The sequence below is a fragment of the Phyllobates terribilis genome, unplaced genomic scaffold (assembly GCF_046119375.1).
Source record: "Phyllobates terribilis strain yellow unplaced genomic scaffold, ASM4611937v1 Scaffold_8__6_contigs__length_399053987, whole genome shotgun sequence".
Lineage (NCBI taxonomy): Eukaryota > Metazoa > Chordata > Amphibia > Anura > Dendrobatidae > Phyllobates > Phyllobates terribilis.
Genome location: NW_027362768.1, coordinates 392882995 through 392910133, shown reverse-complemented (window position 1 = coordinate 392910133; position 27139 = coordinate 392882995). Strand labels below are relative to the sequence as shown.

Genomic DNA, 27139 nt, shown 5'->3' with positions numbered 1-27139 from the left:
ATAAGAGGAGCTGATATCAGTCACATATGGTGTAATGTCTGGAGGTTATATCAGTACTGGAGCGTTATAAGAGGGGCTGATATCAGTCACATGTGATGTAATGTCTGGAGGTTATATCAGTACTGGAGCGTTATAAGAGGGGCTGATATCAGTCACATGTGATGTAATGTCTGGAGGTTATATCAGTACTGGAGCGTTATAAGAGGGGCTGATATCAGTCACATATGGTGTAATGTCTGGAGGTTATATCAGTGCTGGAGTGTTATAAGAGGCTGATATCAGTCACATATGATGTAATGTCTGGAGGTTATATCAGTACTGGAGTGTTATAAGAGGCTGATATCAGTCACATGTGATGTAATGTCTGGAGGTTATATCAGTACTGGAGCGTTATAAGAGGATGATATCAGTCACATATGATGTAATGTCTGGAGGTTATATCAGTACTGGAGCGTTATAAGAGGGGCTGATATCAGTCACATATGATGTAATGTCTGGAGGTTATATCAGTACTGGAGCGTTATAAGAGGCTGATATCAGTCACATATGGTGTAATGTCTGCAGGTTATATCAGTACTGGAGCGTTATAAGAGGATGATATCAGTCACATATGGTGTAATGTCTGGAGGTTATATCAGTACTGGAGCGTTATAAGAGGCTGATATCAGTCACATATGATGTAATGTCTGGAGGTTATATCAGTACTGGAGCGTAATAAGAGGGGCTGATATCAGTCACATATGATGTAATGTCTGGAGGTTATATCAGTACTGGAGCGTTATAAGAGGCTGATATCAGTCACATATGGTGTAATGTCTGCAGGTTATATCAGTACTGGAGCGTTATAAGAGGATGATATCAGTCACATATGGTGTAATGTCTGGAGGTTATATCAGTACTGGAGCGTTATAAGAGGGGCTGATATCAGTCACATATGATGTAATGTCTGGAGGTTATATCAGTACTGGAGCGTAATAAGAGGGGCTGATATCAGTCACATATGATGTAATGTCTGGAGGTTATATCAGTACTGGAGTGTTATAAGAGGCTGATAGTCACATATGGTGTAATGTCTGGAGGTTATATCAGTACTGGAGCGCTATAAGAGGCTGATATCAGTCACATATGGTGTAATGTCTGGAGGTTATATCAGTACTGGAGCGTTGTAAGAGGCTGATATCAGTCACATATGGTGTAATGTCTGGAGGTTATATCAGTGCTGGAGTGTTATAAGAGGCTGTTATCAGTCACATATGATGTAATGTCTGGAAGTTATATCAGTACTGGAGCGTTATAAGAGGAGCTGATATCAGTCACATATGGTGTAATGTCTGGAGGTTATATCAGTACTGGAGCGTTATAAGAGGGGCTGATATCAGTCACATGTGATGTAATGTCTGGAGGTTATATCAGTACTGGAGCGTTATAAGAGGGGCTGATATCAGTCACATGTGATGTAATGTCTGGAGGTTATATCAGTACTGGAGCGTTATAAGAGGGGCTGATATCAGTCACATATGGTGTAATGTCTGGAGGTTATATCAGTACTGGAGCGTTATAAGAGGGGCTGAGAACAATCACATATGGTGTAATGTCTGGAGGTTATATCAGTACTGGAGCGTTATAAGAGGCTGATATCAGTCACATATGGTGTAATGTCTGGAGGTTATATCAGTACTGGAGCGTTATAAGAGGATGATATCAGTCACATATGATGTAATGTCTGGAGGTTATATCAGTACTGGAGCGTTATAAGAGGGGCTGATATCAGTCACATATGATGTAATGTCTGGAGGTTATATCAGTACTGGAGCGTTATAAGAGGCTGATATCAGTCACATATGGTGTAATGTCTGCAGGTTATATCAGTACTGGAGCGTTATAAGAGGATGATATCAGTCACATATGGTGTAATGTCTGGAGGTTATATCAGTACTGGAGCGTTATAAGAGGCTGATATCAGTCACATATGATGTAATGTCTGGAGGTTATATCAGTACTGGAGCGTTATAAGAGGGGCTGATATCAGTCACATATGATGTAATGTCTGGAGGTTATATCAGTACTGGAGCGTTATAAGAGGCTGATATCAGTCACATATGGTGTAATGTCTGCAGGTTATATCAGTACTGGAGCGTTATAAGAGGATGATATCAGTCACATATGGTGTAATGTCTGGAGGTTTTATCAGTACTGGAGCGTTATAAGAGGGGCTGATATCAGTCACAAATGGTGTAATGTCTGGAGGTTATATCAGTGCTGGAGCGTTATAAGAGGCTGATATCAGTCACATATGGTGTAATGTCTGGAGGTTATATCAGTACTGGAGCGTTATAAGAGGGGCTGAGAACAATCACATATGGTGTAATGTCTGGAGGTTATATCAGTACTGGAGCGTTATAAGAGGCTGATATCAGTCACATATGGTGTAATGTCTGGAGGTTATATCAGTACTGGAGAGTTATAAGAGGAGCTGATATCAGTCACATATGATGTAATGTCTGGAGATTATATCAGTACTGGAGCGTTATAAGAGGCTGATATCAGTCACATATGATGTAATGTCTGGAGGTTATATCAGTACTGGAGCGTTATAAGAGGCTGATATCAGTCACATATGATGTAATGTCTGGAGGTTATATCAGTACTGGAGTGTTATTAGAGGCTGATATCAGTCACATATGGTGTAATGTCTGGAGGTTATATCAGTACTGGAGCGTTATAAGAGGCTGATATCAGTCACATATGATGTAATGTCTGGAGGTTATATCAGTACTGGAGTGTTATAAGAGGCTGATATCAGTCACATATGGTGTAATGTCTGGAGGTTATATCCGTACTGGAGCGTTATAAGAGGCTGATATCAGTCACATATGATGTAATGTCTGGAGGTTATATCCGTACTGGAGTGTTATAAGAGGCTGAGAACAATCACATATGGTGTAATGTCTGGAGGTTATATCAGTACTGGAGCGTTATAAGAGGGGCTGATATCAGTCACATATGATGTAATGTCTAGAGGTTATATCAGTACTGGAGCGTTATAAGAGGGGCTGATATCAGTCACATATGATGTAATGTCTGGAGGTTATATCAGTACTGGAGCGTTATAAGAGGGGCTGATATCAGTCACATATGATGTAATGTCTGGAGGTTATATCAGTACTGGAGCGTTATAAGAGGGGCTGATATCAGTCACATATGATGTAATGTCTGGAGGTTATATCAGTACTGGAGTGTTATAAGAGGCTGATATCAGTCACATATGGTGTAATGTCTGGAGGTTATATCAGTACTGGAGCGTTATAAGAGGTTGATATCAGTCACATATGGTGTAATGTCTGGAGGTTATATCAGTACTGGAGCGTTATAAGAGGAGCTGATATCAGTCACATATGATGTAATGTCTGGAGGTTATATCAGTACTGGAGCGTTGTAAGAGGCGGATATCAGTCACATATGGTGTAATGTCTGGAGGTTATATCAGTACTGGAGCTTTATAAGAGGATGATATCAGTCACATATGATGTAATGTCTGGAGGTTATATCAGTACTGGAGAGTTATAAGAGGAGCTGATATCAGTCACATATGATGTAATGTCTGGAGATTATATCAGTACTGGAGCGTTATAAGAGGCTGATATCAGTCACATATGATGTAATGTCTGGAGGTTATGTCAGTACTGGAGAGTTATAAGAGGAGCTGATATCAGTCACATATGATGTAATGTCTGGAGGTTATATCAGTACTGGAGCGTTATAAGAGGCTGATATCAGTCACATATGATGTAATGTCTGGAGGTTATATCAGTACTGGAGAGTTATAAGAGGAGCTGATATCAGTCACATATGATGTAATGTCTGGAGGTTATATCAGTACTGGAGCGTTATAAGAGGCTGATATCAGTCACATATGATGTAATGTCTGGAGGTTATATCAGTACTGGAGCGTTATAAGAGGCTGATATCAGTCACATATGATGTAATGTCTGGAGGTTATATCAGTACTGGAGTGTTATTAGAGGCTGATATCAGTCACATATGGTGTAATGTCTGGAGGTTATATCAGTACTGGAGCGTTATAAGAGGCTGATATCAGTCACATATGATGTAATGGCTGGAGGTTATATCAGTACTGGAGTGTTATAAGAGGCTGATATCAGTCACATATGGTGTAATGTCTGGAGGTTATATCAGTACTGGAGCGTTATAAGAGGCTGATATCAGTCACATATGATGTAATGTCTGGAGGTTATATCAGTACTGGAGTGTTATAAGAGGCTGATATCAGTCACATATGGTGTAATGTCTGGAGGTTATATCAGTACTGGAGCGTTATAAGAGGCTGATATCAGTCACATATGATGTAATGTCTGGAGGTTATATCAGTACTGGAGTGTTATAAGAGGCTGAGAACAATCACATATGGTGTAATGTCTGGAGGTTATATCAGTACTGGAGTGTTATAAGAGGCTGATATCAGTCACATATGATGTAATGTCTGGAGGTTATATCAGTACTGGAGTGTTATAAGAGGCTGAAATCAGTCACATATGATGTAATGTCTGGAGGTTATATCAGTACTGGAGCGTTATAAGAGGCTGAGAACAATCACATATGGTGTAATGTCTGGAGGTTATATCAGTACTGGAGTGTTATAAGAGGCTGATATCAGTCACATATGATGTAATGTCTGGAGGTTATATCAGTACTGGAGCGTTATAAGAGGGGCTGATATCAGTCACATATGATGTAATGTCTGGAGGTTATATCAGTACTGGAGCGTTATAAGAGGTTGATATCAGTCACATATGATGTAATGTCTGGAGGTTATATCAGTACTGGAGCGTTATAAGAGGTTGATATCAGTCACATATGGTGTAATGTCTGGAGGTTATATCAGTACTGGAGCGTTATAAGAGGTTGATATCAGTCACATATGGTGTAATGTCTGGAGGTTATATCAGTACTGGAGCGTTATAAGAGGTTGATATAAGTCACATATGATGTAATGTCTGGAGGTTATATCAGTACTGGAGCGTTATAAGAGGAGCTGATATCAGTCACATATGGTGTAATGTCTGGAGGTTATATCAGTACTGGAGCGTTATAAGAGGTTGATATCAGTCACATATGGTGTAATGTCTGGAGGTTATATCAGTACTGGAGCGTTATAAGAGGTTGATATCAGTCACATATGGTGTAATGTCTGGAGGTTATATCAGTGCTGGAGTGTTATAAGAGGCTGATATCAGTCACATATGATGTAATGTCTGGAGGTTATATCAGTACTGGAGCGTTATAAGAGGAGCTGATATCAGTCACATATGGTGTAATGTCTGGAGGTTATATCAGTACTGGAGCGTTATAAGAGGGGCTGATATCAGTCACATATGATGTAATGTCTAGAGGTTATATCAGTACTGGAGCGTTATAAGAGGGGCTGATATCAGTCACATATGATGTAATGTCTGGAGGTTATATCAGTACTGGAGTGTTATAAGAGGGGCTGATATCAGTCACATATGATGTAATGTCTGGAGGTTATATCAGTACTGGAGCGTTATAAGAGGCTGATATCAGTCACATATGGTGTAATGTCTGCAGGTTATATCAGTACAGGAGCGTTATAAGAGGCTGATATCAGTCACATATGGTGTAATGTCTGGAGGTTTTATCAGTACTGGAGCGTTATAAGAGGCTGATATCAGTCACATATGGTGTAATGTCTGGAGGTTATATCAGTACTGGAGCGTTATAAGAGAGGCTAATATCAGTCACATATGATGTAATGTCTGGAGGTTATATCAGTACTGGAGCGTTATAAGAGGCTGATATCAGTCACATATGATGTAATGTCTGGAGGTTATATCAGTACTGGAGCGTTATAAGAGGCTGAGAACAATCACATATGGTGTAATGTCTGGAGGTTATATCAGTACTGGAGTGTTATAAGAGGCTGATATCAGTCACATATGGTGTAATGTCTGGAGGTTATATCAGTACTGGAGCGTTATAAGAGGGGCTGATATCAGTCACATATGGTGTAATGTCTGGAGGTTATATCAGTACTGGAGCGTTATAAGAGGCTGATATCAGTCACATATGGTGTAATGTCTGGAGGTTATATCAGTACTGGAGAGTTATAAGAGGAGCTGATATCAGTCACATATGATGTAATGTCTGGAGGTTATATCATTACTGGAGCGTTATAAGAGGCTGATATCAGTCACATATGGTGTAATGTCTGGAGGTTTTATCAGTACTGGAGCGTTATAAGAGGGGCTGATATCAGTCACAAATGGTGTAATGTCTGGAGGTTATATCAGTACTGGAGCGTTATAAGAGGGGCTGATATCAGTCACAAATGGTGTAATGTCTGGAGGTTATATCAGTGCTGGAGCGTTATAAGAGGCTGATATCAGTCACATATGGTGTAATGTCTGGAGGTTATATCAGTACTGGAGCGTTATAAGAGGGGCTGATATCAGTCACATATGATGTAATGTCTGGAGGTTATATCAGTACTGGAGCGTTATAAGAGGGGCTGATATCAGTCACATATGATGTAATGTCTGGAGGTTATATCAGTACTGGAGCGTTATAAGAGGCTGATATCAGTCACAAATGATGTAATGTCTGGAGGTTATATCAGTACTGGAGCGTTATAAGAGGCTGATATCAGTCACAAATGATGTAATGTCTGGAGGTTATATCAGTACTGGAGAGTTATAAGAGGAGCTGATATCAGTCACATATGATGTAATGTCTGGAGGTTATATCAGTACTGGAGCGTTATAAGAGGCTGATATCAGTCACAAATGATGTAATGTCTGGAGGTTATATCAGTACTGGAGCGTTATAAGAGGCTGATATCAGTCACATATGGTGTAATGTCTGGAGGTTTTATCAGTACTGGAGCGTTATAAGAGGGGCTGATATCAGTCACAAATGGTGTAATGTCTGGAGGTTATATCAGTGCTGGAGCGTTATAAGAGGGGCTGATATCAGTCACATATGGTGTAATGTCTGGAGGTTATATCAGTACTGGAGCGTTATAAGAGGGGCTGATATCAGTCACATATGGTGTAATGTCTGGAGGTTATATTGTCGGGGTAAAAGAGAATATATATATTTGTAACTTTTATACTTTTGTAACTTTTATACGCTTTTTTGCTAATGTACTAACCACCATTTTGTGTCATATAACAATAAGCTTTCCTTGCTACGTAATACTCAAATCGAAACTTAAACTAAGATATTTCTAGTGTTGCCAAAACTTATTTCAGAGAAACGAAACAAGATTATAAGCTGACGGCTGCAATATCTGCCCAGAGACTGAGATAAGGAGATGTGGACCAATCAGGAGTGGCCAGACACTGGACTTTCATGGTTTACCCCGCCCCGGACAACCCCTTTTCCCTCCCATTATGTAGTGTATTTAGATTTGTGCATGTAAAAATAAAGGTAGAACATTGCTGAGGATGTTGACTGTAGTAGTCTTCTGAGCATGCTCTGAGCTTGAACCAGCTTGTTGTCTGACTCATTCTTTGAATGGTTGACCCATGCTCATAGTTTGAATTTGGAGTGACTGGAGGACGAGTGGAATGTCATCACGACCCCCACAAATGGCGCCCAACGTGCGGCGTGGTTAGCGGTACGCCGCTCTCCCGGACCCATATTGCTGATTTCCCTGGTGGTGACCGCGGTGGCTGAATTTGAGGCCTGATCAACCTCCATCGAACACGGTAAGTTGAGATGTATTTTATATGTCTCACTTGCCTGTGTGTCTGCCGCAGCGGTTTCTGTTGGGTTGTCAGGTTGGATCTGGGTGGGTGACCGGTCGAGTGGTGAGACCTTGGGCGTCCCGCACCACGTCCTGAACCAGCAAGTGTTAAACCGAGTGACGTCGCATGCCTGCGCGTGCTCGTGTGCACACCACCTCCTCCTCCCCCCCGGTCACTGTACTTTTCTTAGATAGCTGCCTCCCGTGACTGATAGTCAAGGTTACAAAGCATTCCTGAATTGTAGTGTAAGGGAGAAAGAATCTGTGACGAATTGAGGAGTACTCTTCGTCTAATACAGAGACTGCTGTTAAGTCAAGGTTAGGAAACAGTGTATTGAGGTGTCTCTACACTGTCGGGTGGTGCTGTGGTAGGAAAGGAGTTAGATTGAGGTGTCTCTCTATCTCAACAGTGTATTGAGGTGTCTCTACACTGAGGAATGGCGACCTGTGGACTGCACCAGTGATCTGAGTCGCGACAGATCATTGCATTCTATAAGAAAATGTTGTGTATATTCAAATTTGAAAGATTTCGTAAGTTGCGGAATGCTGCTGTGAGAGTTAAGCCAATTAGTGGAGTTACGGGAAGGCAAGAAGGCAAGAAGAATGTTAGGAATTTGTATAACATGATAAGCTTATTCAGTACAGGCAGGCTTTAGTCTTCAGTTTGGAAAGAATGTGTTATACAGAAGTTGGGAAAGTTGGGTGAGGATTTCTACTCCAGGCTCATGCACATCTTAGAGTAGATGGTGCAGGGGGGGAACAGATAATGCCGAGCCTTTGTTCGGATACATGAAAGCTGCAGATTGTGATTTGTTATGTGCCCCCAAAATGGCCGTTACACCTTTGATGCCTGTCACTACACCGAGCCCTCAGCCACCACCCTATAATGGCGCCGACGCTAAATCATCGGAAGGATGGACGTGTCGTATGTGCTGACAGCAGAATCCGAAGTTCTGCTGTGTCTGTGGGGGGGGGGGGGCCACCCATGGCACGATGCCCAGCCTGCCCCCAAGAACAATTCCACCCCCACTCCCCCCTCCTCCCTCCAACGGCCATCTTGCTACACCTCTTACTTGTTGTGGGAGGCCCGTAAAGCCCCAATCCAGCCTATATCCACTACTAGATCCGTCCAGTGCATATTACCAGCCACCAGCACAGGTGGAAAAGCCCGTAGTCCCAGAGTACCCATCTGAAACTAATGTGACACCCTCTGCTCCAGTCCACGATGCTGAGACGCTTCCCCTGTTTCCTATGGGAGTCACCCACAACCCTGGGGATATCCTCCTCAACTCCCCAGAATTTCAGGCCAGACTGCTCTCCCTCCGCCAACATACTGTTACTCAAGACGATACGGTGCCAGATGAGGGATGGGCTCAAGATACTCCAGCCCCCCCCCCCCCTTTTTACCCCATACGTCTCCTATGGCATCCTCCACCCCATATCCATTACCCGTACTCCGGCCCTTGCTCCAAACAACTGCTGACAGAACACCACCCCTCAGCCCCTCAGAAGTCTGGGACCCCTGCCGCTCCCGGAACCTAGTAGACCCATCAGGACACCCTGTCACTCTGTCAATAGGCTATGGTGACATCCTTACACATCGGGTGGGGGCCATAGCCAACCCTGCAAACACCTGTATGAGCCATGTTGGAGGATTGGTTCGTAAAATTGCCCTTGCTGCTGGTTCTACTCTGGCTGCAGAATGCCAGGCTCACTTAGCCGAAAACGGAGAGCTTTCAAAAGGCCATGAATTCCACAAAAGCAGGATCCCTTAGTACGTATGAATCCGGCCTAGAATACATGAAACAGTTAAAAGCCTGGGCTCAGGATCGCTTGTCAGATCAAGCTGGGTCTGTACAAGATGTTCAACAAGACCCTGATGAATCTGTGGAAAGATATGCTGCAAGACTCAGCATGCATTTTGAGGATCTTGGATACAGTCCTCATGTCAAGACGCAGGCCGCCCTGTTGGTTCAGGCCCTAGTAGATGGCCTACAAGACGCTTTCAGAGATGACATCCTGAGAGTACGGCCCGAGATTCGTTCTTCTTCTTTTAACGACGTAGTGAACATTGTCAAAGCTTTCCAAAAAGCCATGCTAAAAATGGAAAAGGATACTAAGACAAGGAAGAAAGCCGCTTCTGCCACGGTATATCAAGCTCAAGAAAGCTACCCACCCCTGGCAACCAACATGGAATCAAGTGGGTAATGGTTAAAGGCACAGGTGATGATACTCCTCCCACATATAGAAAACAAGACAGAAGAGATGACAAGGGATCATCTAGAAACAGAAGACAACCTCGTGATTCTGAAGGACGAATGTTATGTTGGGAGTGTGGTAGCCTTGACCACATCCTCAGAGACTGTCACTTTACAGGTGGACCATCAACCACTGGAGTTCCTGGTGGACACTGGGGCGGCCACATCTGTTATTTCCTCTGCACAGCTCCCTCCTTCTGTATCCCTATCACCGGATACCCTCACCTGTGTTGGGGTGGAAGGCCAACATATTTCCTCTCCACTCACAGTCCCTGTGTCTGCAGGACCGTTCACCGGAGTACTCACAAGATTCTTGGTCTCTGAAACTTGCCCTGTCAATCTGTTGGGAGCCGATCTCTTAGAGCGGATGAAGGCAACAATTACCTTCGGAAACCATGGTATGGAGCTTCTTTTGCGGGACCCTCATTCCAAACAAGGGACTGAAGACCGCGGTGTTCTTAAAGCCTTCCCTCTCATGATGATGACCATACAACCTCACAGTTCCCTCACTCTCTGTGGTCCAGCGGGCCAGAGGACGTTGGCCTCCTGCAGGTTCCCCCAGTCCGAGTACACCTCAAGCCTGGACATAGGTACCCACGGTTGCCACAATACCCCCTCAAGGCTGCACAAGAACAAAGCTTGAGTACCCAAGTCGCTTCCCTCCTGGAATCAGGAGTCCTTGTCAGATGTGTATCTCCATGCAATACACCCCTCTTTCCTGTAAAAAAGAAAACCGTTCCGGGAGAGTCTCCAAGATACCAGTTGGTTCAGGATCTCAGAGCCGTCAATGCAGCTACCATTTTAGAAACTCCAGTGGTACCCAACCCAAACACCCTTTTGTCTCAGGTGCCTCCAACGGCCACCTTGTTTACGGTGTTAGATCTGGCCAACGCCTTCTTCAGTATACCCTTACATGAAGATTCGTGGTTTCTTTCTGCCTTCACCTTTCAAGGAGCACAGCTTATATGGACCAGGACTCCGCAAAGAGCCCAGAACTCTCCTAACCAATTCACTCATTCTATGAAGTCTATTCTGGAGCCATGGGTTCAAGAGAACCCTCAGGTCACCCTTCTACAGTATGTGGATGATCTTTTACTCTGTGGCACTGAAGAAAATTTGCCAGAGATGTCAGCATCCCTTCTCTGGTTTCTTCACTCAGCTAACTGTAAAGTCTCAAAAGGCGAAGTCCAATGGTGTCTGCCCAAGGTCATTTTCCTCGGACATTGTATATCACAAGGTGCTAGACATCTGACTAAAGAAAGAAAACAAGCCATCATGGATATCACCTTCCCAACCACCTACTCCGCTATGCAGACTTTCCTTGGCCTCATCACTTACTGCAGGCAATGGATCCCTGATGCCTCAAAGCTCATGCAACCTCTGTACGACTGTCTCAAGAATGAAGGCTCAGTTTGGCTTCATGCTGAAGATCCACGTGTTTCTCATCAACACAGACCGTTTTGACCGCTTTAAACAGGCTGTTGTCTCTGCCCCGGCCTTGGGCTTACCAGACTATACTCAGCCATTTCACTTTTTTGTCTCGGAATCGGAAGGTCATGCCTCTGGAGTTCTAGCACAACGCTATGATCATAAGTATCGGCCTTTGGGCTACTACTCAGCCCGCCTGGACCCTGTCGCCCGAACTGCCCCCACGTGCCTTAAGGCGGTCCACGCTTCTCACATCCTCTTTGACAAGTCAGCTGATATCGTCCTTGGACATGATCTAGTTATACAGGCCGGACATGATCTCTCAGCTGTTCTGCAACAAACATTTCCGAAACATTTCACCAACCAAAGACACCTGCGGCTGCAGTGTTCCCTATTGTTGCCCTCCAATATAACATTTACCAGATGTCTGACTATCAACCCTGCCACTTTGTTTCCACCTTCTAGGGGGGAAGGTGAAGAGGGTGAAGGTCCATTGGTGGAACCTCATGATTGTATAAAAATTTTGCAGGAAGAGACTTCTGCTCCAGAGAATATGGTGGCACATCCGCTCGCAGACCCTGCCTTGCACCTATGGACTGATGGATCCCGTTTCGCAGACCCTCAAGGGAAGTTCCACACGGGATATGCTGTCACAACAGACCTAACAGTCCTCAAGGCTGAAGCTCTACCACCATACATGTCTGCACAAGAAGCTGAACTTGTGGCTCTCACAGATGCCTGCCACCTGGCAGCAGGAACAAAGGCGTATATATATATATATACCGATTCCAGGTATGGACATGGAATTTGCAACGATTTTGGACTTTTGTGGAAGTCTAGAGGATTCATCACAGCTACAGGTACACCAGTGAAACATGTCTCATGGATTAAGGCCCTAATGAAGGCCCTGGAACTACCCATTCAGGTTGCTGTTATGAAGGTCAAGGCTCATGGAAGACTAGAATCCAGAGAAGCCAGGGGCAACCACCTAGCTGACCAAGCAGCCAAGACTGCAGCAGTGGAGAATGTGTCATCAAAGTGGCAGGAAAAGGAAGAAGAGATGGGAGAGACTCTGCAAACCGTAGCTGTGGCGCTCACTAGAGCAAGAGCCAAAGAACAGCTGGCGGAAGACCATACAAGTCCAGCGGAGACACGAATGGAATCCAGGGGGGTCAGGATGCCTAAAGAAAAATTGTGTGAGGAACAAAGGGAGACCCCCACTGAAGAAGTCAAGCAATGGAAAGCGGCAGGAGCCGTGCTGGCAGGTCGCAAAGATTCAAAGGTCAACTCGACTCTCTACCAAGTGGATGGGAAGCCTTGCTTGCCTAGACGCATGTACTCAGCTGTGGCAGCATGGGCTCACGGGCCTACACACAGAGGAAAGAATCAAGCCTTGGCATGTATCAAGAAACTGTACTTTGCACCCGGAATCTCTTCCACTGTGACTGCGTACTCAAAATCCTGCTCTGTCTGCGCTACCTGCAACCCAACGTGTACGGCACGGGTCCCTCTCCAACACCTGGCTAAACCAGACTACCCTTGGCAGAGAATACAAGTCGACCATATCCAAATGCCTAAAGCAAGAAAATAGGAGTACGTTTTGGTAGCCGTGGATATGTTCTCAGCCTGGCCCGAGGCCTACCCGGTCGTCAACATGACTGCTAAAGTCACAGCCAAGAAACTGATCACCGAAATTGTCTGCAGATTTGGAGTTCCCCAAGTCATAGAATCGGATCAAGGACCAGCTTTCACAGCAAATATCTACGAAGAACTCTGGAACATGTTGGGAACAGATTTGGGCCTCCACACTCCATACCATCCTGCCAGTTCAGGCAAAGTGGAAAGGATGAATTCCACACTCAAGACCCAGCTCTTGAAAATGACCCAAGATCATCCCCTCCCCTGGCCCGACCTACTCCCCATAGTATTGTATCATATCAGACACACTCCTCAGGCCAAACATGGGCTGACTCCCTATAGAATTTTGTTTGGGACCCCACCCAAGATAGAAGAGATTAGGCCCCAAGAGTTGTCTGAAACACATGATAGAGTGGTAAAATTTGTGATTGCCTTGTCTAGAGAATTGACTAACACCCGCTCTCCAGTATCTGCTTCTCTCCCAGAATCTACAGGTGATGCAGTACATGATTTCATCCCAGGCGATCTAGTGTATGTGAAGAAGTTTGTCCGGAAAGACTGCCTCCAGCCGCGGTTCGAGGGACCGTACACTGTGCTTCTCACCACCCCAACGGCTCTGAAGCTTGAGGGCAGGAGCACCTGGATTCACGCCTCCCACTGCACGAGAGACAGAACGAGTCTATAAAAGATGACTACCTTCTTCTATATCCTTTCCATATGCTTACTGTCTGTCCCAGGGTGGACAGCTACCACACAGGGGTAGATAGCTCCTTTTTCTCAAGTTGGTTGGGAGGGCTCAAGGGATTTTTCCAACAAGTTTGTCTAGTAATGGGAGGTCTGCTAGTATTGGGCCTGGTGGTCCTGTGCTGCATAGTCCCCTTATATAGGAAAGCTATAACCAATGCTGTCCCAACCTCCGGGACCTTTCTGAATCAAGAGAAGATATGGAGAAATACACTTCTTTGAACAAGTCTAACCAGACCCCCCCCCATAACAAAGTTCAATTGAAAGATTCAGTTTAGGATCAGTTGGGAGAACTCCATGTGTCATCCAGGATAGGGCTCGATTGTCTGGGGGCGTCCCATAAGGGGGCAGCTTCTAAGATGATTGGGTGAAGAAATCCACCTCCCCTCTCCCCACACATGGACAGTCTCAAAGGCCCCGAAGCAAAGGAAAGCTTAGTGTTTAGGGGGGAATGTCGGGGTAAAAGAGAATATATATATTTGTAACTTTTATACTTTTGTAACTTTTATACGCTTTTTTGCTAATGTACTAACCACCATTTTGTGTCATATAACAATAAGCTTTCCTTGCTACGTAATACTCAAATCGAAACTTAAACTAAGATATTTCTAGTGTTGCCAAAACTTATTTCAGAGAAACGAAACAAGATTATAAGCTGACGGCTGCAATATCTGCCCAGAGACTGAGATAAGGAGATGTGGACCAATCAGGAGTGGCCAGACACTGGACTTTCATGGTTTACCCCGCCCCGGACAACCCCTTTTCCCTCCCATTATGTAGTGTATTTAGATTTGTGCATGTAAAAATAAAGGTAGAACATTGCTGAGGATGTTGACTGTAGTAGTCTTCTGAGCATGCTCTGAGCTTGAACCAGCTTGTTGTCTGACTCATTCTTTGAATGGTTGACCCATGCTCATAGTTTGAATTTGGAGTGACTGGAGGACGAGTGGAATGTCATCACGACCCCCACAAAATCAGTACTGGAGCGTTATAAGAGGGGCTGATATCAGTCACATATGGTGTAATGTCTGGAGGTTATATCAGTACTGGAGCGTTATAAGAGAGGCTGATATCAGTCACAAATGGTGTAATGTCTGGAGGTTATATCAGTGCTGGAGCGTTATAAGAGGCTGATATCAGTCACATATGATGTAATGTCTGGAGGTTATATCAGTACTGGAGCGTTATAAGAGGTTGATATCAGTCACATATGGTGTAATGTCTGGAGGTTATATCAGTACTGGAGCGTTATAAGAGGGGCTGATATCAGTCACATATGATGTAATGTCTGGGGGTTATATCAGTACTGGAGAGTTATAAGAGGCTGATATCAGTCACATATGGTGTAATGTCTGGAGGTTATATCAGTACTGGAGAGTTATAAGAGGCTGATATCAGTCACATATGGTGTAATGTCTGGAGGTTATATCAGTACTAGAGCGTTATAAGAGAGGCGGATATCAGTCACATATGGTGTAATGTCTGGAGATTATATCAGTACTGGAGTTATGTGAAATGCCTGATAACAGAGAGCAGTAGACAATCGCGGCACTGCTGGCTGGACAATACCTGGAGTGAGGTTCCCTGCATGCGGAATGAGTACAGGGAGTTGGCGTTGGGGGTGATGGAGTAGCTGAGCGCGGTGCTGTTATAATCTGGATCTTTGCAGGTAAAATCCACAATGGTGAAGAGGACGGGCTGGGTCTGGGGATAAACGTTCCTGAGAGCGGAGCAGAACCAAAGTTATTGGAGTTCAGCTACAGAGGAGCTAATACTGCACAGTACTACCTCCTGGCCCCCTGCTTGCTCAGTATTACCTCTTGGCCCCCTGCTTGCTCAGTGCACAGTATTACCGCCCTGCCCCTGCTTGCTCAGTGCTCAGTATTACCGCCCTGCCCTTGCTTGCTCAGTGCACAGTATTACCGCCCTGCCCTTGCATGCTCAGTGCACAGTATTACCGACCTGCCCCTGCTTGCTCAGTGCTCAGTATTACCGCCCTGCCCTTGCATGCTCAGTGCACAGTATTACCGCCCTGCTCTTGCTTGCTCAGTGCACAGTACTACCTCCCCGCCCCTTGCTTGCTCAGTGCACAGTATTACCTCCCTAGCCACTGCTTGCTCAGTGCACAGTATTACCTCCCTGCCCCTGCTTGCTCAGTGCACAGTATTACCTCCCCACCCCCTGCTTGCTCAGTGCACAGTAGTACCTCCCTGCCCCTGCTTGCTCAGTGCACAGTATTACCGCCCTGCCCCTGCTTGCTCAGTGCACAGTATTACCTCCCTGCCCCTGCTTGCTCAGTGCACAGTACTACCTCCCTGCCCCTGCTTGCTCAGTGCACAGTACTACCTCCCTGCCCCTGCTTGCTCAGTGCACAGTATTACGTCCCTGCCCCTGCTTGCTCAGTGCACAGTATTACCTCCCTGCCCCTGCTTGCTCAGTGCACAGTATTACCTCCCTGACCCCTGCTTGCTCAGTCCACAGTACTACCTCCCTGCCCCCTGCTTGCTCAGTGCACAGTACTACCTCCCTGCCCCTGCTTGCTCAGTGCACAGTATTACCTCCCTGCCCCTGCTTGCTCAGTGCACAGTATTACCTCCCCGCCCCCTGCTTGCTCAGTGCACAGTACTACCTCCCCGCCCCTTGCTTGCTCAGTGCACAGTATTACCGCCCTGCCCCTGCTTGCTCAGTGCACAGTATTGCCTCCCTTCCCCTGCTTGCTCAGTGCACAGTATTACCGTCCTGCCCCTGCTTGCTCAGTGCACAGTATTAACTCCCTGCCCCCTGCTTGCTCAGTACTACCTCCCTGCCCCCTGCTTGCTCAGTGCACAGTACTACCTCCCTGCCCCTGCTTGCTCAGTGCACAGTATTACCGCCCTACCCCTGCTTGCTCAGTGCACAGTATTACCTCCCTGCCCCTGCTTGCTCAGTGCACAGTATTACCTCCCTGACCCCTGCTTGCTCAGTGCACAGTACTACCTCCCTGCCCCCTGCTTGCTCAGTGCACAGTATTACCTTCCCTCCCCCTGCTTGCTCAGTGCACAGTATTACCTTCCCTCCCCCTGCTTGCTCAGTGCACAGTACTACCTCCCCGCCCCCTGCTTGCTCAGTGCAGTATTACCTTCCCTCCCCCTGCTTGCTCAGTGCACAGTACTACCTCCCTGCCCCTGCTTGCTCAGTGCACAGTATTACCTCACTGCCCCTGCTTGCTTAGTGCACAGCATTACCTCCCTAGCCACTGCTTGCTTAGTGCACAGTATTACCTCCCAAAACCCTGCTTGCTCAGTGCACAGTATTACCTCCCTGCCCCTGCTTGCCCATTGCACAGTATTACCTCCCTGCCCCTGCTTGCTCAGTGCTCAGTATTACTGCCCTGCCCTTCCTTGCTCAGTGCACAGTATTACCGCCCTGCCCCTGCTTGCTCAGTGCTCAGTATTACCGCCCTGCCCTTGCTTGCTCAGTGCACAGTATTACCGCCCTGCCCTTGCTTGCTCAGTGCACAGTATTACCGCCCTGCCCCTGCTTGCTCAGTGCTCAGTATTACCGCCCTGCCCTTGCTTGCTCAGTGCACAGTACTACCTCCCTGCCCCCTGCTTGCTCAGTGCACAGTACTACCTCCCTGCCCCTGCTTGCTCAGTGCACAGTATTACGTCCCTGCCCCTGCTTGCTCAGTGCACAGTATTACCTCCCTGCCCCTGCTTGCTCAGTGCACAGTATTACCTCCCTGACCCCTGCTTGCTCAGTCCACAGTATTACCTCCCTGCCCCTGCTTGCTCAGTGCACGGTATTACGTCCCTGCCCCTGCTTGCTCAGTGCACAGTATTACCTCCCTGCCCCCTGCTTGCTCAGTGCACAGTACTACCTCCCTGCCCCTGCTTGCTCAGTGCACAGTATTACCTCCCTGCCCCTGCTTGCTCAGTGCACAGTATTACCTCCCTGCCCCCTGCTTCCTCAGTGCACAGTACTACCTCCCCGCCCCTTGCTTGCTCAGTGCACAGCATTACCGCCCTGCCCCTGCTTGCTCAGTGCACAGTATTGCCTCCCTGCCCCTGCTTGCTCAGTGCACAGTATTACCGTCCTGCCCCTGCTTGCTCAGTGCACAGTATTACCTCCCTGCCCCTGCTTGCTCAGTGCACAGTATTACCTCCCTGCCCCCTGCTTGCTCAGTACTACCTCCCTGCCCCCTGCTTGCTCAGTGCACAGTATTACCGCCCTGCCCCTGCTTGCTCAGTGCACAGTATTACCTCCCTGCCCCTGCTTGCTCAGTGCACAGTATTACCTCCCTGACCCCTGCTTGCTCAGTGCACAGTACTACCTCCCTGCCCCCTGCTTGCTCAGTGCACAGTATTACCTTCCCTCCCCCTGCTTGCTCAGTGCACAGTACTACCTCCCTGCCCCCTGCTTGCTCAGTGCACAGTATTACCTCCCTGCCCCTGCTTGCTTAGTGCACAGCATTACCTCCCTAGCCACTGCTTGCTTAGTGCACAGTATTACCTCCCTGCCCCTGCTTGCTCAGTGCACAGTATTACCTCCCTGCCCCTGCTTGCCCATTGCACAGTATTACCTCCCTGCCCCTGCTTGCTCAGTGCACAGTATTACCGCCCTGCCCTTGTTGCTCAGTGCACAGTATTACCTCCTTGCCCCTGCTTGCTCAGTGCTCAGTATTACTGCCCTGCCCTTGCTTGCTCAGTGCACAGTATTACCGACCTGCCCCTGCTAGCTCAGTGCTCAGTATTACCGCCCTGCCCTTGCTTGCTCAGTGCACAGTATTACCGCCCTGCCCTTGCTTGCTCAGTGCACAGTATTACCGCCCTGCCCCTGCTTGCTCAGTATTACCTCCCTAGCCACTGCTTGCTCAGTGCACAGTATTACCTCCCTGCCCCTGCTTGCTCAGTGGACAGTATTACCTCCCCACCCCCTGCTTGTTCAGTGCACAGTAGTACCTCCCCGCCCCTTGCTTGCTCAGTGCACAGTATTACCGCCCTGCCCCTGCTTGCTCAGTGCACAGTATTGCCTCCCTGCCCCTGCTTGCTCAGTGCACAGTATTACCGCCCTGCCCCTGCTTGCTCAGTGCACAGTATTACCTCCCTGCTCCTGCTTGCTCAGTGCACAGTATCACCTCCCTGACCCCTGCTTGCTCAGTGCACAGTACTACCTCCCTGCCCCCTGCTTGCTCAGTGCACAGTACTACCTTCCTGCCCCTGCTTGCTCAGTGCACAGTATTACCTCCCTGCCCCTGCTTGCTCAGTGCACAGTATTACCTCCCCGCCCCCTGCTTGCTCAGTGCACAGTATTACCGCCCTGCCCCTGCTAGCTCAGTGCACAGTATTGCCTCCCTGCCCCTGCTTGCTCAGTGTACAGTATTACCGCCCTGCCCCTGCTTGCTCAGTGCACAGTATTACCTCCCTGCCCCTGCTTGCTCAGTGCACAGTATTACCTCCCTGACCCCTGCTTGCTCAGTGCACAGTACTACCTCCCTGCCCCTGCTTGCTCAGTATTACCTCCCTGCCCCTGCTTGCTCAGTGCACAGTATTACCTCCCTGCCCCTGCTTGCTCAGTGCACAGTATTACCTCCCTGACCCCTGCTTGCTCAGTGCACAGTACTACCTCCCTGCCCCCTGCTTGCTCAGTGCACAGTATTACCTCCCTGCCCCTGCTTGCTCAGTGCACAGTATTACCTCCCTGACCCCTGCTTGCTCAGTGCACAGTACTACCTCCCTGCCCCCTGCTTGCTCAGTGCACAGTACTACCTTCCTGCCCCTGCTTGCTCAGTGCACAGTATTACCTCCCTGCCCCTGCTTGCTCAGTGCACAGTATTACCTCCCCACCCCCTGCTTGCTCAGTGCACAGTACTACCTCCCCGCTCCTTGCTTGCTCAGTGCACAGTATTACCGCCTTGCCCCTGCTTGCTCAGTGCACAGTATTGCCTCTCTGCCCCTGCTTGCTCAGTGCAGTATTACCACCCTGCCCCTGCTTGCTCAGTGCACAGTATTACCTCCCTGCCCCTGCTTGCTCAGTGCACAGTATTACCTCTCTGACCCCTGCTTGCTCAGTGCACAGTACTACCTCCCTGCCCCCTGCTTGCTCAGTGCACAGTACTACCTCCCTGCCCCTGCTTGCTCAATATTACCTCCCTGCCCCTGCTTGCTCAGTGCACAGTATTACCTCCCTGCCCCTGCTTGCTCAGTGCACAGTATTACCTCCCTGACCCCTGCTTGCTCAGTGCACAGTACTACCTCCCTGCCCCCTGCTTGCTCAGTACTACCTTCCTGCCCCTGCTTGCTCAGTGCACAGTATTACCTCCCTGCCCCTGCTTGCTCAGTGCACAGTATTACCTCCCTGACCCCTGCTTGCTCAGTGCACAGTACTACCTCCCTGCCCCCTGCTTGCTCAGTGCACAGTACTACCTTCCTGCCCCTGCTTGCTCAGTGCACAGTATTACCTCCCTGCCCCTGCTTGCTCAGTGCACAGTATTACCTCCCCACCCCCTGCTTGCTCAGTGCACAGTACTACCTCCCCGCTCCTTGCTTGCTCAGTGCACAGTATTACCGCCTTGCCCCTGCTTGCTCAGTGCACAGTATTGCCTCTCTGCCCCTGCTTGCTCAGTGCAGTATTACCACCCTGCCCCTGCTTGCTCAGTGGACAGTATTACCTCCCTGCCCCTGCTTGCTCAGTGCACAGTATTACCTCTCTGACCCCTGCTTGCTCAGTGCACAGTACTACCTCCCTGCCCCCTGCTTGCTCAGTGCACAGTACTACCTCCCTGCCCCTGCTTGCTCAGTATTACCTCCCTGCCCCTGCTTGCTCAGTGCACAGTATTACCTCCCTGCCCCTGCTTGCTCAGTGCACAGTACTACCTCCCTGCCCCTGCTTGCTCAGTGCACAGTATTACCTCCCTGCCCCTGCTTGCTCAGTGCACAGTATTACCTCCCTGCCCCTGCTTGCTCAGTGCACAGTACTACTACCTCCCCGGCCCCATAGAATCCTAGAATGTTCTCGTTGGAGGGGACCTCCAGGGTCCTCATGTCCAACCCTCGGCTCAATGCAGGAGTCACTAAATCATCTCAGACAGGTGTCTGTCCAGCCTCTGAAGACGTCCATTGAAGGGGAACTCACCACCTCTCGTGGCCGCCTGTTCCACTCATTGATCTCCTCACTGTCATACAGTGTCTAATCTCTAATCTGTATCTTCTCCCTTTCAGCTTCATCCCATGGCTTCCCGTGTTCCCATGTGTAATGCCGGTGTCGGGATGAAACGCACAGAACAGTCAGGGATTGCTTAAAGGTACTGCTGTATATAACAGGCTTATATCAGTCAGTGTTAGTAAGGAGGCGAATCAGCAGCAGAAGAACTAATAATAATCCTGGAACAGCAAAGAAAGTCACTAAGTAACGGTAATTCAGAAGGGTGATGCGCCCAGTCACGGGAGTCACCACGCAAGTCCTCTCTGAAGCTCTGGACCTAGCGGGGGCCGCCCTCCCAACCTGCAATCTAGTCCCGGCCCCCCTCCCAACCTGCAATCCTAGTCCCAGCCGGCCCCCCTCCCAACCTGCAATCCTAGTCCCAGCCGGCCCCCCTCCCAACCTGCAATCCTAGTCCCAGCCGGCCCCCCTCCCAACCTGCAATCCTAGTCCCAGCCGGCCGCCCTCCCAACCTGCAATCCTAGTCCCAGCCGGCCGCCCTCCCAACCTGCAATCCTAGTCCCAGCCGGCCGCCCTCTCAACCTGCAATCCTAGTCCCAGCCGGCCCCCCTCCCAACCTGCAATCCTAGTCCCAGCCGGCCCCCCTCCCAACCTGCAATCCTAGTCCCAGCCGGCTGCCCTCTCAACCTGCAATCCTAGTCCCAGCCGGCCCCCCTCCCAACCTGCAATCCTAGTCCCAGCCGGCCGCCCTCCCAACCTGCAATCCTAGTCCCAGCCGGCCCCCCTCCCAACCTGCAATCCTAGTCCCAGCCGGCCGCCCTCTTAACCTGCAATCCTAGTCCCAGCCGGCCCCCCTCCCAACCTGCAATCCTAGTCCCAGCCGGCCGCCCTCTCAACCTGCAATCCTAGTCCCAGCCGGCCCCCCTCCCAACCTGCAATCCTAGTCCCAGCCGGCCGCCCTCCCAACCTGCAATCTAGTCCCGGCCCCCCTCCCAACCTGCAATCCTAGTCCCAGCCGGCCCCCCTCCCAACCTGCAATCCTAGTCCCAGCCGGCCCCCCTCCCAACCTGCAATCCTAGTCCCAGCCGGCCCCCCTCCCAACCTGCAATCCTAGTCCCAGCCGGCCGCCCTCCCAACCTGCAATCCTAGTCCCAGCCGGCCGCCCTCCCAACCTGCAATCCTAGTCCCAGCCGGCCGCCCTCTCAACCTGCAATCCTAGTCCCAGCCGGCCCCCCTCCCAACCTGCAATCCTAGTCCCAGCCGGCCCCCCTCCCAACCTGCAATCCTAGTCCCAGCCGGCCCCCCTCCCAACCTGCAATCCTAGTCCCAGCCGGCTGCCCTCTCAACCTGCAATCCTAGTCCCAGCCGGCCCCCCTCCCAACCTGCAATCCTAGTCCCAGCCGGCCGCCCTCCCAACCTGCAATCCTAGTCCCAGCCGGCCCCCCTCCCAACCTGCAATCCTAGTCCCAGCCGGCCGCCCTCTTAACCTGCAATCCTAGTCCCAGCCGGCCCCCCTCCCAACCTGCAATCCTAGTCCCAGCCGGCCGCCCTCTCAACCTGCAATCCTAGTCCCAGCCGGCCCCCCTCCCAACCTGCAATCCTAGTCCCAGCCGGCCGCCCTCCCAACCTGCAATCCTAGTCCCAGCCGGCCGCCCTCTTAACCTGCAATCCTAGTCCCAGCCGGCCCCCCTCCCAACCTGCAATCCTAGTCCCAGCCGGCCGCCCTCTCAACCTGCAATCCTAGTCCCAGCCGGCCCCCCTCCCAACCAACTGGATGCGCAACCATTTATGACCACCCTTTGAGTCCGATCACTAAGCCAGTTATGAATCCACCTAACAGTTGCCTGGTCCATTCCATACTTGGTTATTTTTTCAATAAGGATCGTACGAGATACTTTATCAAATGCTTTGCTGAAGTCAAGATATACTATATCTACAGCATTTCCCTGATCCACCCAGTCAGTGATTCTGTCATAGAAGAAAGTTAAGTTAGTCTGACATGACTTATTAGTTACAAACCCATGCTGACTCTGGTTACTCGCTTCAATCTCATAAGGGTACCTGCATACATGTTAATAATTTGTTCAAAGATCTTTCCTGGTATAGAAGTCAGACTCACCGGCCTATAGTTCCCTGGGTCCACCTTCTTCCCCTTTTTGAAAATAGGAACAACATTTGCTCTTCTCCAGTCTTCTGGGACTTCTCCTGTTCTCCAAGATTTTTAAAGATTATGGAGAGTGGTTCAATAATTTCATCTGCTATCTCCTTCAGTACCTTAGAATGTAATTCATCTGCACCTAGAGACTTGAACTCATTTATGTTAGCTAAGTGTTCCCCGACTATCTCGCTGTTTATAGATCGTGTGGATTCTTCTATTACTTCAATAGTACAGTGAAGATTAGTTGATGTTACATTTACTTTCTTACAGAAAACAGAAGCAAAATAGATATTTAAAAGTTCGGTCCTCTCAGCATTATTTTTTTACCACTTTCATCTTGTAAAAATTCTATAGCATCTTTGACTTTTCTTTAACTTTTGACATACCCCCAAAATCTTTTCGTATTGCTTTTGACATCTCTTGCAAGCCTTAATTAATTCTCAGCTTTAGCTAACCTGATACGTGCCGTGCAGGCTCTGCAGACAGCAGTATATTCTTCTTTAGATATGCCCCATCTTTCCATTTGATAAATATTTCTTTATTCCTTTTTAGCATGTGTTTAACTTCTGTGTTCATCCATCCTGGTTTCCTTAAATGCTTCTTCCTATTCTTCCCTCTTTTAGGGATTGTTAAAAAGATTCTCAGAATCAGAATCTCATTATTCTAATTTTCCCATCCTTTCCAGCACATTTCTGTACTTAAGGACATCCAGCCATTGGATCCCTCCTATACTCTGAGTCCCTTAAAATCAGCTTTTCTGAAATCCAACTTTGAAGTCTGACTCTTCACAGGTCGTCCTCCTCTAGTTATCCAAAATTCTATGATGGCATGATCGCCGCCTCCTCGGGTCCCAGCCACCCTTACCTCCTCAGGTCCCAGCCACCCTTACCTCCTCGGGTCCCAGCCACCCTTACCTCCTCGGGTCCCAGCCACCCTTACCTCCTAAACCATTCCCTCCCCGTTTATGAGGATCCCCTTGTTTTCTCCCCTACCTTTTGGAAGATAAAGTTGTCAGCAAGAGAGGATAAGAAATTGCTTGACCTGTTAGTTTTACTTGAGAGAGATTCCCAGCAAATGTCTGGATAGTTGAAATCTCCCATGACCACTACGTCATATTTTTTGGAGAACTTGGTCATTTGATACATAAAGAGTTCATCCATATCTTCAGCTTGCCCAGGTGGCCTATAGTAATCGCCTACAATGGTGTCCGTTCCATTGTTCTCTCCTTCTATTCGTACCCAAAAAGTTTCCACAGATCTTCCAGTCTCTAAGCTTCAATCTCTGAAGATATACGCTTTTCTAACATACAATGCTTGTTCAGTGCACAGTACTACCTCCCCGCCCCCTGCTTGCTCAGTGCACAGTACTACCTCCCCGCCCCCTGCTTGTTCAGTGCACAGTACTACCTCCCCGCCCCCTGCTTGCTCAGTGCACAGTACTACCTCCCCGCCCCCTGCTTGCTCAGTGCACAGTACTACCTCCCCGCCCCCTGCTTGCTCATTGCACAGTACTACCTCCCCGCCCCCTTCTTCTCAGTGCACACTACTACCTCCCCACCCCCTGCTTGCTCAGTGCGCACTACCTCCCCGCCCCCTGCTTGTTCAGTGCACAGTACTACCTCCCCGCCCCCTGCTTGCTCAGTGCACAGTACTACCTCCCCGCCCCCTGCTGGCTCAGTGCGCACTACTACCTCCCCGCCCCCTGCTTGCTCAGTGCACAGTATTACCTCCCTGCCCCTGCTTGCTCAGTGCACAGTATTGCCTCCCTGCCCCTGCTTGCTCAGTGCACAGTATTACCGCCCTGCCCCTGCTTGCTCAGTGCACAGTATTACCTCCCTGCCCCTGCTTGCTCAGTGCACAGTATTACCTCCCTGACCCCTGCTTGCTCAGTGCACAGTACTACCTCCCTGCCCCCTGCTTGCTCAGTGCACAGTACTACCTCCCTGCCCCTGCTTGCTCAGTATTACCTCCCTGCCCCTGCTTGCTCAGTGCACAGTATTACCTCCCTGCCCCTGCTTGCTCAGTGCACAGTATTACCTCCTTGACCCCTGCTTGCTCAGTGCACAGTACTACCTCCCTGCCCCCTGCTTGCTCAGTGCACAGTATTACCGCCCTGCCCCTGCTTGCTCAGTGCACAGTATTACCTCCCTGCCCCTGCTTGCTCAGTGCACAGTATTACCTCCCTGCCCCTGCTTGCTCAGTGCACAGTATTACCTCCCTGACCCCTGCTTGCTCAGTGCACAGTACTACCTCCCTGCCCCCTGATTGCTCAGTGCACAGTACTACCTTCCTGCCCCTGCTTGCTCAGTGCACAGTATTACCTCCCTGCCCCTGCTTGCTCAGTGCACAGTATTACCTCCCCGCCCCCTGCTTGCTCAGTGCACAGTACTACCTCCCCGCTCCTTGCTTGCTCAGTGCACAGTATTACCGCCTTGCCCCTGCTTGCTCAGTGCACAGTATTGCCTCTCTGCCCCTGCTTGCTCAGTGCAGTATTACCACCCTGCCCCTGCTTGCTCAGTGCACAGTATTACCTCCCTGCCCCTGCTTGCTCAGTGCACAGTATTACCTCCCTGCTCCTGCTTGCTCAGTGCACAGTATTACCTCTCTGACCCCTGCTTGCTCAGTGCACAGTACTACCTCCCTGCCCCCTGCTTGCTCAGTGCACAGTACTACCTCCCCGCCCCCTGCTTCTCAGTGCGCACTACTACCTCCCCGCCCCCTGCTTCTCAGTGCGCACTACTACCTCCCCGCCCCCTGCTTCTCAGTGCGCACTACTACCTCCCCGCCCCCTGCTTGTTCAGTGCGCACTACTACCTCCCCGCCCCCTGCTGGCTCAGTGCACACTACTACCTCCCCGCCCCCTGCTTCTCAGTGCACACTACTACCTCCCCGCCCCCTGCTTCTCAGTGCGCACTACTACCTCCCCACCCCCTGCTTCTCAGTGCGCACTACTACCTCCCCGCCCCCTGCTGGCTCAGTGCTCACTACTACCTCCCCGCCCCCTGCTTGCTCAGTGCACAGTACTACCTCCCCGCCCCCTGCTTGTTCAGTGCGCACTACTACCTCCCCGCCCCCTGCTTCTCAGTGCGCACTACTACCTCCCCGCCCCCTGCTTCTCAGTGCACACTACTACCTCCCCGCCCCCTGCTTGTTCAGTGCGCACTACTACCTCCCCGCCCCCTGATTCTCAGTGCACACTACTACCTCCCCGCCCCCTGCTGGCTCAGTGCACACTACTACCTCCCCGCCCCCTGCTGGCTCAGTGCACACTACTACCTCCCCGCCCCCTGCTGGCTCAGTGCACACTACTACCTCCCCGCCCCCTGCTTCTCAGTGCACACTACTACCTCCCCGCCCCCTGGTTCTCAGTGCGCACTACTACCTCCCCACCCCCTGCTTCTCAGTGCGCACTACTACCTCCCCACCCCCTGCTTCTCAGTGCGCACTACTACCTCCCCACCCCCTGCTGGCTCAGTGCACACTACTACCTCCACGCGCCCTGCTTCTCAGTGCGCACTACTACCTCCCCGCCCCCTGCTTCTCAGTGCACACTACTACCTCCCTGCCCCCTGCTGGCTCAGTGCACACTACTACCTCCCCGCCCCCTGCTGGCTCAGTGCACACTACTACCTCCCCACCCCCTGCTTCTCAGTGCGCACTACTACCTCCCCACCCCCTGCTTCTCAGTGCACACTACTACCTCCCCGCCCCCTGCTGGCTCAGTGCACACTACTACCTCCCCGCCCCCTGCTTCTCAGTGCACACTACTACCTCCCCGCCCCCTGCTTGTTCAGTGCGCACTACTACCTCCCCGCCCCCTGCTTCTCAGTGCGCACTACTACCTCCCCGCCCCCCGCTTCTCAGTGCACACTACTACCTCCCCGCCCCCTGCTTCTCAGTGCGCACTACTACCTCCCCGCCCCCTGCTTCTCAGTGCACACTACTACCTCCCCGCCCCCTGCTGGCTCAGTGCACACTACTACCTCCC

The 27139-nt window shown here is 49.7% G+C and overlaps 1 protein-coding gene across 1 annotated transcript in view; it reads right to left on the bottom strand.

The window, feature by feature from the left end:
- The window catches only part of CDHR4 (cadherin related family member 4), a 338602-nt gene that overhangs the window by 278351 nt on the left and 33112 nt on the right, over positions 1–27139 (bottom strand). Inside the window, exon 9 of the mRNA XM_073645213.1 lies at positions 15424–15574. Coding sequence (XP_073501314.1) covers positions 15424–15574 — 151 coding nt within the window. The remainder of the gene's footprint in view (positions 1–15423; positions 15575–27139) is intronic.